At 48.6% G+C, this 16,656-nt stretch overlaps 1 protein-coding gene across 1 annotated transcript; it reads right to left on the reverse strand.

Annotated features, from left to right (window-relative positions):
• Window positions 1-6,618: 6,618 nt before the first annotated feature.
• Window positions 6,619-8,390, reverse strand: LOC136452400 (acyl transferase 4-like). Its single transcript, XM_066453019.1, has 2 exons — window positions 7,838-8,390; window positions 6,619-7,708 (listed from the first exon to the last, which is right to left on the reverse strand). The coding sequence occupies exons 1-2, from the start codon at window positions 8,273-8,275 to the stop codon at window positions 6,866-6,868; spliced, it is 1,281 nt and encodes a 426-aa protein (XP_066309116.1). The 5' UTR covers window positions 8,276-8,390; the 3' UTR covers window positions 6,619-6,865.
• Between the last annotated feature and the right edge of the window lie 8,266 nt (window positions 8,391-16,656).

Below are 16,656 nucleotides of genomic sequence, written 5' to 3' on the forward strand. Positions count from 1 at the left end.
TCCCAGCATCCGGTCAGATGATGATCAAGCGTCCGATCAAGCGAAGAAGACGAAGTTAGAATCGACCAGACTCTGCCTGTGTCCGGTCAGTGGTGATCGGACACGTTCGGTCACGATTCTAGGGTTTTAGACCTCTCTAGAATCGATCAGATGCTGGGTGACAGCGTTCGGTCGCTGCCACCGGAGCGTCCGGTCAGTAGAAAACGTACGGGGTCTGGTTTCTTCTCTATTTCCTTATCTATTCTGTCGGGGGACCCCATATAACCACAGTGCCACACCATGTTTAACCTAATTCACCACGTCGACTTCACCGTACCCGATCTACCGTGCCATGTGCCTTAGCTGCGCCTCCACAGCTCGTCGCGCCGCCCTGCTCCTACACCCACGCCGCCATGACATCACCCCACGCCACCTGCCCACAACCACGCCACCACTCACCACCACACCACGCCTTCCCGTGCCTGCATGCCACCGAGCTCCCATAGCAGCAGCGCTGCCCCTGTGCATCAGCGTCGCGGCCATGCTCTTTGCTCCCATGCCCTAAAGCCAGCGCTGCCTCAAGAACCTCGCCGGTGCCCTAGCCACTGCTCACCGAGCATCTTCACCACCGTGCACCATCGACTCATGGCACATTGCCTTGCCAGAACCCTACCTTCGTAGTGCCGACCTAGTGGTTCCCCGATTCGTTCCTTTTCTCATCAATTCGCCGGGTTGTCAGGTACCAAGCCCTCATTTCTGATTTCGTATCTATTGCTTGCTTTCTTAGGGTTTCATATCTCTAGATATATTGTATTTGTTTGTATATCATATCTATTCTATCGTGCAATGAGTCAGTGCCATTGTGGTCCCTTTGGCAGTTGACAGTTAACTCAGGGCCAAGCTCGTGAGTACGGATTGAGGCTAAGCCTCGAAAGTGATAGTTGGCAGTTGATTCTTGTCAGAGCAGTTGTTCTTTTTAGCTTCATCAGATGGCTCATGTCAAGAATGTCAGAGGAGGTCCCGGTGATGAGGATCTGAGGCCCTCGCCTTGCCAGCCTATAGATGCAAAAGGCAAGGCGATGAAGAAGCTAGCAACGAGGAAGTGTAAGTACCCTGATGCAGATATAGTGAGAGCAGCTGCAGTTGCAGAGGCTGCAGAGCGTGTAGAGAGAGGAGGTGCTTAGAGTGGTGTTATTATTGCTGATCAGCTTTCTCCATCTATGAGGGATGCACTTGAGCAGGTTAAGCGCCGTCATGGTGTTCTAGTTGGGACTATCATAGTTGGAGGACGGCGTATGGCTATTGATGAGAGTTAGTCTCAGGGAGAGTCACAGCAGCAGCCATAGCCAGTAGAGCAGACTCAGAGGGAGAGCAGGCTGAGGAGACAGAGCAGGCACCTCAGCCATAGCTTCGCCGCTCTAGTCATACCCGTGCTTCAGTCACACCAAGGTCAGAGACATAGCGGAGGGGTTCTCGTCTGCTGCCTAGACCATAGGGTCCGCCTCTAGTGACTCATCTAGATTTAAGGGCTGCCATGGCTAAGCAGGTGCAGCAGTTTAGATTTATGGACTTTGAGCAGTGGTTCCCACCGAGGAGGGATGACCAAGTTTTAGAGGGCTTCTACACACCACTACAAGAAGATTTTTATAATGCATATCTTAACAGTGGGGCTGTATTCAAATCTTAGAGGGTGTGCAACATTGAGTCCATTATAGCAGCAGCTGGAGAGCATATTCGCCCTTACTTAGCTTACCTGCCAGGGCTGTTAGATTTACTTGGATGGATAGGCTTATATGTTCCATCTTAGGTCCGTCAGTTCTATGCTACACTCTGGATTGACCCATAACACAGATTCATTCACTTTGCTTTCAGAGGCAGAGATTACAGGCTGATGAGCTCTAGGGTCAGAGAGATTCTCATGCTTTAGGAGTAGCCCGTCCGGCTAAATGAGGTTTGCTATGGACAGACAGTGCCTCCTAGATGCCCTCACGGCAGTCTTGTGCCTCTTACAGATCTAGTCTGTCATTGCTTCACAGAGCCTTTTGGTGAGGGGTCGAGTAGGACACCTAGTGATCTCACTCCTACTGCTAGAGTGCTTGATGCTATTATGAGGAGGACACTGCTTCTGAGGATGGGGTATCGTGAGGGCTTGACTGACATACAACTATGACTACTAAACTCTTTGATGCAGCAGACTATGTTTAGCATTTGGGATCTCCTTCTATCAGAGATGGAGGATACTATTATAGAGGAGTTCAGGGGTCACAGGCAGCTACCATATGCTCACTGGATTACATTCTTAATCTACCGGACAGTTACTGTGAGGCCACCTGAGATGCTGGCAGAGTATAGTGGTGCTACTATAGAGTTTCCTGCATACAACATGACTCAAATGATTCATCATAGTGTAGTGAGGACTCCTAGCTAGCCATGCCATCGTCCAGAGGTGCCAAAGACTACAGCCCAGCAGGATGAGACTATCAGGGGCATAGTAGCTATTAAGGAGGAATAGTTAGATGCTTATTAGGAGGGGATGATCGAGAGTGACCGCGATATCCCTTAGATGCCTCCATGACGACATGACCACGAGGCCGGTAGTTCCAGTTCAGCTCCACCTACACCACAGACAGACCTCGCTCTACTTGCCATACTTGAGCGGATGAGGCAGGATCAGGCTCGCTAGGCTCAGGAGACCACTACTACTTTTACACAGTTCCAGACTAGGCAGGATGAGTTCCAGTGATAGCAGCAGGCAATCCACCAGCAACAGCAGGCTATACAGCAGCAGCAGTAGGCCATGCATTAGTAATAGCTTCTCATGCAGCAATAGTTACTTAGGTTTATGTAGAATGTTGTGATAGCTATTGGGGCTCCACCGCCACAGCCTTCGCCCCAGCTTGGTTAGCCTGCCACCACTTCTATGACTCTAGCTTTATAGCCTAGTGGGCTTCAGAGTCAAGGACCGCTAGTGCCACAGTTTCCTTCACCTACAGAGCAGGTGTTCTAGTGGTTTGCTTCACCAGTGCCAGCCTCGCAGTTCACTCCTCTTCATACGGGCTTTACTCCGCCTTAGAGTTCGTTAGTGCTCACTCTAGTTTCTAGGAGCCTTAGTGCTTCATTCAGTGAGTTGACAGGGCAGCCTACTCTGCTAGAGCTACATGTCTCAGGTCCTTCCACAGTTGCACCTATTACCAGGACTACAAAGATGCTCCCTTTGTCTGTTGCATCATTCGAGCAGGCAGCGCCAGTTATAGATCCGACCCAGACGGCTTCAGCATCGCTTTCAGCTATAGAGGGTCAGACAGCTCAGAGCTCAAGATCAGATGATGATGGCACATAGTTCCAGCTCACTCCTCGCACCTTAGCGCCTGACTCATCCGCTGCAGCTCTGCCAACCGACCCTTAGGTTTTGGTGTTTGATGCCAAAGGGGGAGAGGGATCGAGTATGTTAGACTTAGGGGGAGCGACTTGTCTAGGGGGAGCTTAGTTTATCTATTCTATTTGGTTTTTATATGTGATACACTATTATGCATTCGTGTGTTTACTTTTATGCATCAAACTATATTTATGTTATAGTGATATCTACGTGATCATGATATTTGACATGTGTGCTCTCTACTTTGAATCTTTTATATGTTATATCACTTGTGTTATGCTCATTTGCTTTGCTTCTACGTTTAACTCCGATGCAAATGAGCTTTATTACTTGTACTCATGCTTATTTCATACCTTTGGAGTACATTATGTTGGCTTGGGTTATATAAGCTTGCCTAACTCTTTTGTTCTTATTGACAAAAGCTTATATGATCCAAGCATGTTAAAAACATAAACTCTTTCACATACTCGAGGTGGTATTGTCATCAATCACAAAAAAGGGGAGATTAAAAGCATCTAGGCCCCTAGTTGGGTTTCGGTGATTAATGACAATACGTGATTACTGTGACTAACATGTGTTTTGCAGAAGCAATTAAGTTAGGTCATGGTAATGGAGATCGATTGGACTATCATGGTGGTCATGCCCCTACAATGAAAATCATTTCAGTTTTCAAAGGATGGACGATAAGGTTAAGGATGGATTAGCTCTAAGTGTCGATTGGAGTTGAAGAGACAATTAGAGTAGTTTAGAACTTTGTTTTTTTCCTTTGGCCATACTATTAAGGGGGATATGGATGGGTAGCTTGACCAAGGTGAGTCTAGTGAGTTAGGTGTGGTGCACACTTGCTAAATCTAGCACTAGGTAGCTCCTAAAAAGCCCTTAGATCCATTGGAGCAAACTTCATTTACGTATGATCAAGAGTTGAAAGTGAATGGAGGGTCAAATACTGACCGGACGCTTGCTCTAGGGTGACCGAACGCTGGCGCAGAGTCTGATCAGTTCATTTGATCAAGGTGAAATCGTCTGGTGCGATCGGATGCTGAGAGGTGAAGTGACCGGACGCTGAGTCCCAGCGTCCGGTCGACTCCAGTAAGGTTCCAGAGAGGGAAAATTACGGCCGGATGTGTCCGGTCACAACTTAAACACTAGAGTTCGGGGAGAACTGATCGGAGCGTCTGGTCACCCCGCAGAGGCACATAACGGTTCGTTTTTTGGCCATGGTTATAAATACTTCCTCCATTTGTGTGTGGGGGTATTTTTGCTCATTCCAACAGCTGAGAAACACCTTTGAGAGTGTCAAGAAGAGCAAGGTCCTAGTGAGGTGATTGAGATTTGAGAATCCCAAAGAGAGCCCTCATTAGTGAAAGCAAGAGTAGCAAAGTGTGCATCCACCCTTCTCATTAGGCTTGTCGTGGTCAAGTGAGAGTTCATGCTTGTTACTCTTGGTGATCGCCATCATCTAGACGGCTTGGTGGTGATTGGGAGCTTGGTGATCATTCGGCGGAGCTTGTGGATGACCCAACTCTAGTTGTGAATGCTTGTGGGTGATTCACTCTATGGAGGGTCAAAGAATCAACCTGTAGAGAGCACTTGATCCTTGCACGGATCAAGGGGGAGCTACACCCTTGCGCGGGTGCTCCACCGAGGTCTAATGGGGAGTGGCGACTCTCCGATACCTTGGCAAAACATCGCCGCGTTCCTCTTTCTCTCTTTACTTTGTGCATTTACTTTGAGCAATTCAATTTTTGTCATTTACATTCATAGAATTGCCATGCTAGAGTAGGATTGGAACATAGGTTGCTAAACTTTTGTGCGGTAGATCAATAGAAACACTTTCTAGGCACAAGGGGTTAATTGGGTTAACCGTAAGATTTAATTATTGCAAAGAAATTTTGAATTAGCCCAATTCACCCCCCTCTTGGGCATCTTGATCCTTTCAATTGGGATGTTGCGGATGTTGTAAAAGTAGATCGGGATGTTGCAAATGTTACAACGGTTGTACACGTATGTTGCAGGCGTCTAAAACCAATGTTTTATCTGTTTTTTCAGACGTCAAGTGTGTTTATTTGGATGTTGCATATGTTTCACACATATATTTGCGTATGTTTGCAATGGTTTTTAGGTGTTTTACAAGTGTTTCAGACACATGTTTCAAGTGTTTCATCTGTCTTCAAATGTATGTTGTAAGTGTTGTATCTGGATGTTTCAAAAGTAGATCAGGTGCTGCACCCGCGTGGGAAGCGGAAGGGGACGCAAGTGGCCCCCGCAACGCGAGCCCCCATGGGTGCGCGAAAAAGCAGGTGACGGGCATGCTAGCATAGGCGCAGAGTGCAGGCGCACTCGGAAAACGAATCGGCTTGGGTCACGATGCCTTTTGACGGATAGTATCCGACCGGACGTTTGGGCGCCAATAGTTCCGAATTGGATATCGACATCATATATATATATATATATATATATATATATATATATATATATATATATATATATATCCAAATTTGACTTTCTGGATATAGATAGGGTACGTATACTAAATCCCATATTCAAATATGGTACATTTATTTCGGATACTGAAGCCCTTTGATTAGTTGGTCGACGTCATATATCTAAATTTGAGTATTCGGATATGGATATAGTATGGGTACTAAATCTTCGGATCTGGATTTGATACATTTCTTTCAGATACTGAAGCCCTTCGGTCGATCCGAAATACTCATACCGTTGACACTTTTTGATAGTGTTGGATTGCCCAAGGTTGTATTTCTACACTCCATCCACCCTATCAAGACATTGAAGATCAAATTCTAGGCTAAGATATTACACTATAGTGCATCCTTATGAGGTTTAGACCTTAGAGCGTGAGATCTTTGAGAGATTAAGTCATGTTGGGCTAAGATATTACACTATAGTGCATCCTTATGAGGTTTAGACCTTAGAGCGTGAGATCTTTGAGAGATTAGGTCATGTTGCCCTGGTATCTTGGCGATCCGAAGCGCTCGAGGTCTTTGTGACCTTCACAAAGACCTTCTGGTGAAGGCGTGGTCGCCTTTGCGGTGGCGATCCTTCGTCCTTGGTGCGGAGCAACGTTGTGTCGATGTGTGAGTGACCCTTCGCTCTCGTATTTCATCATGTGTGATTATCGCTGGCATTATCAACCCCTATGTTCAAATCTCGGGTCTGACTTTCTCTATATAGATTATGTCTAGACATATAGTACAAATTATGTATCTTAAAAAGTTATAAAGTTATAGAACAACTTATAATTTGGAATCCTCGCAAAAAAAACTTATAATTCGGATAGGAGAGAGTACAAGTTATAAGATCACTTGTATGTACTTTTAAGAGATGGGATATTGGTAATCCGCCGGAGATACTTAGCAAGCAAGTTCGCCGGCACGATGCAAGTACCGCCGTTTGCATCCAACAATGCCGTTGACAATGAGCGTCTGACACCAGTAAAGATGAGGTGCCACACACATGACCACAGCTAAGTCCAACAACAACCATGATCTACGCGAACTTGGCGAGCTCGTCGGCGAACGCCGCAGCGTGAGGTTCCTCGACGCAGCGGAGCATAAGCCGGATGCCGCGCTTGGGCGCGGGCGGTTTGAGGTAGATCACCGACGCGACGATGTTGACGTCGTCGTTGAGCGTGAAGACGTACCCCGGTTCGCCGAAGCCGTAGTCCACCTCGTTGAACCCGACGCGGCTCCAGTCCGACACCGTCACTGTGCCGTAGTCCAGCGGCACGTTGTAGTGGTCGTCCTTGGCGCCGCCGCGCATCCAGTCCGTGAAGCGCGTGGTGAGCGCCTCCTTGGCCTCCCGCATCACGCCGACCACCTCCGGGAGCGACGCCTCACGGATCGCCTTGCTGGTCCGGGTGATGCCCACGGGGTACACGCAGTTGCCGTAGTAGCCGTCCACCGACGGCAGCACGCCGTGGAGGAGGTGCCGCGTGCTGGCGGCGAAGCCGAGCCGGACCTCGGCGTCGTCGGGGAGCGCCATCGCCAGCGCGCGGCACTTGAACACCACCGCCGTGACAGCGTCGAAGGTGGAGCAGGTCTGCCCCGTCGCGTCCTTGAACTCGTCCTTGATGCGCGCGATGCTCTCCGGCGAGATCTCGACCACCTGGGTCACGAAGCTGAACGCCGTGAACGACGGCGGGGGGCCGCGCGGCAGCTTAGGCGGGTCCGGGATCGCGTCGCGGTCCCAGACCGGCGCGATCGACGGCGCCGGCAGCCCCCGCGCCATCTCGCCAGCCGCCTTGAGGAACTGCGCCGCGCCCTGCCCGTCGAACACCAGGTGGCTGAAGCAGATCCCGACCGCGAACCCGCCGCAGGTGAACTTGGTCACCTGTAGAGCGCAAATTCTCAGCACCTGAAGACGATCTCTCCCTGGATCCGGCTATCGAGCGTATGAATCTTCCTACTACTTGTCGGATACTCGGATCAGACAAGGGAATCTGGAGGTGATCGATCGAACCTGTGCCATGAGGACGAGGTCCTCGAGCTTCTCCTCGGGGGGAGGGCGCGGGAGGAGCTCCTCTTTGGGGATGAGCAGGGGGCGCTCGAGGTAGTTCACGTCGGCGAGCGCGCAGCTCGCGGCGGCCTCCACGAACCAGACGCCCTGCCCGGCGCAGTCCACGACGGGCTCCCCGGGGCTCGCGTCCGCGATGCGGCCGGCCACCGGGTAGTACGGCACCAGCGCCCTCGCGAAGCCGTCGCGCATCGCGGCCACGGCGGCGTCTTGGTCCCCGCCGGCTCCTGCAGCCGGGGGGAAAACCTGGATGAAGTCCACCGACACGCGGACCGCCGCGGTCTTGTCGATGGAGGACAGTGGGAGGGTGCCGCCGGGGGTTGGCCCCGCTGGCGCGACGAGCTCCGGGGCCGATTTCACGACGATGGGGGCGGCGGCAGACATGACGGCGTCGGCTGGTGGAGCGGAGCGGTGGGCACGAGTAGCAGCAAGAAGCGGAGTTGGTGCTTGCGGTGCTCACCAGCTGTAAGACTGTCTCCGAGCATATCAACACCCAGAATAGACAGCAAGGACCTAAAATTAATCTTCAACAGAGTATTTATACGAGAGATCTATTTTGAATTATCTGAGAAGTACAACTCAAATATGAGTACCTCTCTCCTAGAAATTTATTTGCAGAAATGATTTTCTTTTGGGTCTAGTTATTAAAGAAGATGTCGAATAAGTATTGAACCTTTTGCCTGTAGCGCTACTCAAAGGACAAATAGGTCTTGTATTTTAGGTGTTGTTGTTGGAGATAGTCTAAGTGGTGCGCAGGTTGTTGTCCGTTGTGGCCTCACTTCAGTCGTTTCTCGTTTGGCCTGAATTTTTTACATTTTAGCTATTTTTTGAAAGTTTCTCACAAATAGATCATTGACGGAAAGAATTTAGAAAATGGACCCTTACCTCGACGCTATTGGTGTTGGCGCCGAGCTAACATATTTCGGTGCCAGCGTCTCTGACGTCGAGATCCTGAACACAGTAGATGACATACAGTGAGCTCGACGCTAGAGTCAGTGAGCTCGGCGTCAGTCACTCTGGCACCGAGCTCCCTATCATTTAACATAGACCAACCTTCCGAGCGTTCTTCCTCTTCTTTTTCCTCCCTCTCGGGGTTTTTTTTTCTCTCCACTTCACCCTATCTCACGAATTGGCATATTGAACCTTGGAAACTTTGATTTGATCCGTAGATCTTTGAGAGCAAGGTATCCTCGCTCCTCTCCTAGTTTTTTCGCATCGATTCGGTATGTATTAGTCGGATTTTTAAACGTAATAATCATCATTACTTAGGGTTTCATTGTATCCATCAATATATGTATTATACAACCGTAGAATGATGCCAAGACGTGAAAATGCTAGCAAACCTAGGCGCATGTAGTTATGTTATGGGTTCATTATTGTGCATCAAATAGAAAACCCTAGGTTTATGGTTTAATGTTAACTGCTTTGGGTTCTTAGAATGAAATTGGTTGTATTGTAGTTATGGTTCTCATTGACATTTATTTGTGATGTTTTGGTTTATGTTTGTTAAATTACATCTGTTTTGTTAGATGCAAAAAATATTTCGGGAGGAGTTTTGGCGAAAACGTGGTCGTCCTCGAGAATTATACCCCGACGCGTCTAGCAAAGATGCCTCCATCCCTCCTGACCTCCCTGTCCCTAACTATGACTGTGGTTTCCTGGCTCATGTTTTTCAATCGAAACATTTGGACACAGCGGTGCGTTGCTTCTACACATGCAGTCGTTTTAATGTAAGAAATTATTTCCACTATCCTTTTTCTTTATTTGTGTAAGTATGCTACTAATATTTTGTTGAAATCTTGTTGTGTAGGACCATGAAAGATGCTTTTTCTTTCAGTGGATCGACGGTGCATACAAGTTTGATCCTAGGTATCTTCTTTTCGACGATTGATTTAGAGGGAGACATCCACGTGAGCACTTCAAGCGGTGGGTTCCACCCCCTAACCCTCCACCAATGATGGCTAAGGAGAAGCACCTAGCCGCAGTTAGACGACTCGAGGAACCTTCTCTGTGCGATTATAGAGATCGAGCTATGATAAACTCTAAGAATATGTTGGAGTTTGTGTGTCCAAACAAGCATGAAGTAAGTGCAAATGTATGTGTTGAAATGTTGAGCTATATGTGTTCATGTACTAATGTCTACTTATTTAGGTGTTTTCAATGGCGAAGTGTCATTTCAAGGAGTGGTTGTATGGTCCTAAGAACTAATGGCTGAAAGAACCACGAAAGGTTAAGGAAAGGAAGAAAGAAAGGGTAATTTACAAAGCACCTCCTGTCTTATGCGAATGTGATGTTAAATCCAACTATGGCCTAGTCCCTTCGAAGCTTGAAATAGGTCATTATTGGGCTATATGGTTGAGTATGATGAGGTTGGTTATTTTTGTGGTAAACATGAAATCGTATTTTGTTTCTTTTGCTAAGACATATATGATAGAATTTGCCGTTTGAACAGAGCACTAGGAAATGCAGGTGGAAATGTTATGATGGTCAAGCTAAGTTCTTAGATGAACTGAAGAAGAGGCAAGTAATTGCACGAAAGAGGAGATATGCACCTGACTACGTCAACCTATTCGTTAAACATCACAAAGAAAAGATGCGTGAGTTTGCTCGACAGCGCGGTATGTGTAACTCGATCAATGTTGAGCTTAACAAATGGAGATTAGAGAGACGGATGACGTAAGAGGAGGAGAGGGCAAGGAATGAGGCAAGGGAGGTGTCGGTGCAGAATGTGACCAACTAGTGAATATTTATAGTTTTACTGTACATTGTGATCGGAGGTGGCCTATCACTTAATGACATAGGATTTATACTGGTTCGGGTAATGTGCCCTACGTCCAGTCAGGGTCGGTCGGTGACTTTATTCTTGAGCCCAGGTGCTCGAAGTTTGCAGTGGGGTTACAAATGAGAGGGAGAAAGATGGGGTGTACAAGAGGTCCGGTCGGCTCCGATCGGAAGGGCCGAGAGAGACAGGAACTTCACTATGAGCTAAGTGTTCAAGCGGATGCTTGAGATCTGAATCTAGTGGTTATGTGGTTGTGAGCTATCGATATAAGGAACTCTGATCAACTAAAATCGGCCAGTCCTTTGTTGGAGGAAGCGCACCCCTTTTTATAGATGAAGGGAATGACTTTACAAGTGAGAGGGTGATGGTACGTATGCTACCGAGCATTGTTGCCCATGCCTACCGAGTCTTATTGCCCACACTAACGGGTACAAGATAGTGGTAGGCGTCTACAATACTGTTGCTGTCGTTGTAGAATGTCAGATGCACACGGAAGGTTGCGCTACCTTTTTCAGGGACGGTGGACGTTGGTACCTGTAAATACTGTTTGATGCCTAGAGGCATGTGAGGAGTCTCGCTTTGTTCACCCGATATGGTAAATCCTGGTGCCCATACCGCTATCGATGTCCAGAGACACGCGGGGGGTCTTACCGTATGGGAATTTTAGCGGCCCCTACAATACTGTAGAGGGAGATGTCGATGCCTACAATACTGTTTGTGTTAGGGTGGTTGTAGAGTACTGTTCCATGCAGAGTATGGTCCCTGGTACAGTGGTTTTGACTTGTGAGCCTTGCCTTGCCTTTCTCCGCACGTCTTCTGGTTCCTACCGAACGGGGCGTCCCCGGTCGGATGGCTCTAGTCGGCTCTGAGTGCGCCGGTCAGAGAAGAGTGGTGAGCAGGGTTAAAAGGTCCTAATGGCTAGAGGGAGGGGGTGAATAGCCTAATAAAAATTTTTACAACAACACTTAACAAAATAGTTAGACTATTATGAGGTGAAGCAAGTGTTGCGCTAGCCTACTCAAAATGCAAGCCATCTACCACAATTCTAGTTTAGATAGTATCTATTCACACAATAGCTATGACACTACTTTATGTTAGTGTGCTCTCAAAGGCTAACTAAAGAGCCGTACTAACCAAGCAAGCAAGCTCTCACAACTAACTACACTAAAGAGCTTGTCAACTAAAGAGTGATCAAGAAGGTTATATCGCCGTGTAGATGGATGAACCAATCAATCACAAGGATGAATAACAATGAAGACTAATCACCTTGGAATCAATGATGAACACAATGATTTTTTACCAAGGTTCACTTGCTTGCCGGCAAGCTAGTCCTCGTTGTGGTGATTCACTCACTTGGAGGTTCACACACTAATTGGCTTCACATGCCGAACCCTCAATAGAGTGCCGCACAACCAACACAAGATGAGGATCACACAAGCCACGAGCAATCCACTAGAGTACCTTTTGGCTCTCCGCTGGAAAAAGATCAAGAACCCCTCACAATCACTATGATCGGAGCTGAAGACAATCACTACCTCCGCTCGACGATCCTCGCTGCTCCAAGCCGTCTAGGTGGTGGCAATCACTAAGAGTAACAAGCGAAATCCACAGCGAAACACGAACATCAAGTGCCTCTAGATGCAATCACTCAAGCAATGCACTTGGATCACTCCCAATCTCACTATGATAATGAATCAATGATGGAGATGAGTGGGAGGACTTTGGCTAAGCTCATAAGGTTGCTATGTCAATGAAAATGGCCAAAGATGTGAGCCATAGCCGGCCATGGGGCTTAAATAGAAACCCCCACGAAATAGAGCCGTTATACCCCTTCACTAGGCATATCATGGGCTGACTGAACGCTGCTCCTCAGCGTCCGATCGCCCGATGGCGGCCATGTGTCTCTTGCGTTCAGCTGTGAACATTTGATCTCAATGGTCGAGAAGTTGACCGGACACTCCGACAGAGCTGACCAGACGCTGGACCCTCAGCGTCCGGTCGTTTACAGTAAGGGTCCAAACGTGTTTTTGCCAACCAGACACGTCCGGTCATGCTTGACCGGACACAGCCCAGCGTCCGGTGCTTAACTCTAATTACTGTGCCGACCGACAACACGACCGGACGCAGCCCTTCAGCGTCCGGTCACAGAGTGACCCAGCATCTAGTTAGTTGACCGACGCCAGCGTCATTGCGACCAACTCCATTTCACTTCTAACTTCTCTACCCTTGCTCAAATGTGCCAACCACCAAGTGTATCACCTTGTGCACATGTGTTACCATATTTTCATAAACATTTTCAAGGGTGTTAGCATTCCACTAGATTATAAATGCATATGCAATGAGTTAGAGCATCTAGTGGCACTTTGATAACCGCATTCCGATACGAGTTTCACCCCTCTTAATAGTACGGCTATCAAACCTAAATGTGATCACACTCTCTAAGTGTCTTGATCACCAAAACAAAATAGCTCCTACAAATTATACCTTTGCCTTGAGCTTTTTATTTTTCTCTTTCTTTTTTTCAAGTTTAAGCCCTTGATCATCGTCATGCCATCACCATTGTCATGTTATGATCTTCATTAGCTTCTCCACTTGAAGTGTGCTACCTATCTCATGATCACTTGATAAACTAGGTTAGCACTTAGGGTTTCATCAATTCACCAAAATCAAACTAGAGCTTTCAAGGGTTCCTACGAGCCTCGGTCAGTGGGACATGGGGTTAGAGTCGGAAGTAGGGCTCGGGGTAGGCCTTCCGATCGGAGGCCGTCCGGAGACGGCTAGAGCCCGAATCGAGCGCTCCGGTCGGATAGGTGGACCGAAGTAGCCAACGAGCGGTCATTGCTCTTCTTTGGCCTAGCCTTCCGTTTGGTTGCTGGACCTCCCCTTTACCCTATTGTTTTTAGACTCTTGGGCCGAGCCTTGGCGTAGAAGCCAGTCCCCGAGGGACCCTAGGTTTATGAACCCGATAGGAGCCCCCGAGCCCCTGGGCGATTTAGGTAGAATTGTCTAGGGAATTTTTGTCTTGTCGACGGGTGCGCGCGAGCGCACCCATGAGTGTAGCCCCCGAGCCCTGGGTGGTTCGGGCAGAACCATCTGGGGGGTGTTCTGTGTCATCAGGGGAAGTTTTCTATTTTGTCATGGGTGCATACGAGCGCACCCATGGGTGTAGCCCCCGAGCCCTCAGGTGGTTCAGGCGGAACTGTCTGGGGGGTTGTTTTAGCGGGCGTGTATGCATGTTTTTAGTCTGAGATGGAATTTTGTTAACCAAGGTGATGTTTGTGCAGCCGAGGCGTTTTTAGGTGCAAAGATTGGATTGAAACAGAACTTACTGATCCTGGTGCCGACGTGCGCCATGGATCGGGTGAGGAAGTTAGTTTGGACGTGAGAGGGCTCACTGATCCTAGCGTTGATGTGCGCCATGGGATCGGGTGAGGGAGTTAGTGCGGACAGACCCTGGCGTTGGTGCGCGCTGTGGTTTTGAAATGGTTAGTTCCAGGGATGGACGAGACGGAGCCCATGGGTCCTGGTGTCGGTGCGCACTGTGGGATCAGGCAGGTTGGAGTCGTGGATCCTTGGCCTTGGCGCAGCCTAGGCAGCCGAGGTAGTTAGTTCAGTTAGTTTTCACATGAGTTCAGAGTCGTGGTCCCTGGCCAGGGTTTTTGGAGTGCAGTCGGAAGTGAAGCCGTTACGCGAGTTCGGAGTCACGGTCCCAAGCCGTAGCCGGATGTCATAGATCTTGTTGTCGCAAGTTCAGAGTCGCGGTCCCAAGCCGTAGCTGGATGTCATAGATCCTATCAACACAAGTTCAGAGTCATGGTCCCAAGCCATAGTCGGATGTCATAGATCCTATCGACGTGAGTTTGGAGTCACGGTCCCAAGGTTTTGGCTTGTGCCCCTAAGCCCTGTCGGGCCTTTGTGGGGGTCAATGTGAGTTTCTGTGCGTTACCCCATCCGGTTCCTCACAACCAGAGGGGCTGAGTTTCATCGCTTGTCCCAATTGCTCAGGCTCAAAGACTAGCTCGGTGAGTTCGCTAACGGGTGTGATCGAGTAGAATCCGGGTCCTTCGTTTGTGATGGGGTCGGCCCCTCTTATGACATTCCACTACTCCTTTACCTGCAACCTGACAGATGCCTAGGTGAAAGGTCCTTGTATGGTTTTGGTAATTGAGTGACAACCTAGGTGGACTAATTGTGTTTATGTGAGATACATAGGTGATTAGTCCACAGGTACATATGTGTGAGCAACATATGCCATGAAGGTGAAAATGGCTTGGAGATGTTGCAAAGCTCACACATGTGATGATGAAGGAGCTCATTGCACATGAGACATGACATTGAGTCATGTGATCAAGGTGGAGAAGATCAAGACAAGACTTGGCGTGATGGACCGGTTGCAAGCATGAAGGGCAAGTCGGAGGCTTTGGAGCGATGGACCGTGTGGCGGTGAAGCTTGAGCAAGACTTGGCACCGATGGACGAAGGCAACGGTGAAAAGCAAGTGATGTCAAGTTCGATGAACCAATATGATCACGTGATGATATGAAGTGGATCATATCATTGTTGATCATGTTGGTGCATGTGTTGCATCAACATTGGAGGAGATGGAATGGAATGCGCAAGGCAAAGGTATAACCTAGGGCATTTTATTTCATTGGTCATAGGTGTGTAGAGAAGTTTATGATCGGGTTTAGGATAGATGGCCGTACTATCAAGAGGGGCAAACTTGTTTACATATCGGTCATCTAGTGCCACTCGAGTTATCTAACTTTACATCGTTGCTAGGATTGAGTGGCGTGGCAAGTTGAGTGGCTAATCCTTTGAAAAATGATTGTGAAAATGCTAACACACATACACATGGTGGTGTACACTTCGTGGTGTTGGCACATTTACAAAGAAGATGAAGTTGGAGTAGATGTGGATCAACTCGGTGATGAAACAGAGGCGAGAAGGGTTAGAAACTCCACCAGTGGAGTGTCCACCTGTAGAGTATGGACAGTTCGATAGTGCCACCGGCACCCTAGACAGAAAAGATGGAGGTCACTGTAAGTGACCAGATGTTGGCCTCGGTTGGACCGGCATGTTCGGTAGTGGTGGCAGAGAGCGTGCAGGCGTCGGTCTTCGATCGGATGCTAGCGCTGAATGTGATCGGACGATGGCAGGGTGCGTCTGGTCAGAGCTAATGTATGGTGACGTAGGTAGAATAGAAGCTGGAGAGTGACTAGACAATGGTGCTACATCCGATCATGATCGACCGGACGCGTCCGATCATGAAATGTCATTTCTAGAACCTTACTGTAAATGACCGGACGCTGGAGGCTCAGCGTCTGGTTAGCTAAAGATGCTGCGTCCGGTCGATAGATGACCGTTGAGATCGGGTGAACAGTATTTGAAGCAAGGACACGTGGCGTGCATCGCACGACCAGACGCTGAGGTCTAGCGTCTGGTCGATCGGACCAGAGCGTCTGGTCATCCTGACTTTTGCCCAGTGAAGGGGCAACGGCTCTATTTATTCGTGGGGTTATAAATAGAAGCCATGGTTGGCCTTGGGTCGGCAGCTGAGCACACCAGAGCCTTGGTGGCTTATGTAGTAGTGCTTAGGAGCCCTCCATGTCACATCTACTTGATAGTGATCATTCGATTGTGTGAGAGAGTGATTCTAGTGCGATTGCATCATGAGATTGCATCGAGTGGCACTAGGTGATCGAGATTGCAAGCCGGTGGTGCTTGTTACTCTTAGAGGTTGCCACCTCCTAGATAGCTTGGTGGTCTTCGTCGAAGCCTGCAAGAAGCTTGTGCGGTGCTCCGGAGGAGAGCTTTGTGAGGGCATTGTGCTCGCCCCACGGGAGCTGTGAAGAGCAACTCTAGTTGAGCATGTCATTGAGCTACCCTCACTTTTGGGGGTAGGTTCTTGCGGTGCCCGACATGCGGGCTTAGGGGTGATGCCAATTAGCCACTGAACCACCAAGTGAGTAGTCGACACAATG

Source organism: Miscanthus floridulus, chromosome 5 (genome assembly GCF_019320115.1).
Source record: "Miscanthus floridulus cultivar M001 chromosome 5, ASM1932011v1, whole genome shotgun sequence".
Taxonomy (NCBI): domain Eukaryota; kingdom Viridiplantae; phylum Streptophyta; class Magnoliopsida; order Poales; family Poaceae; genus Miscanthus; species Miscanthus floridulus.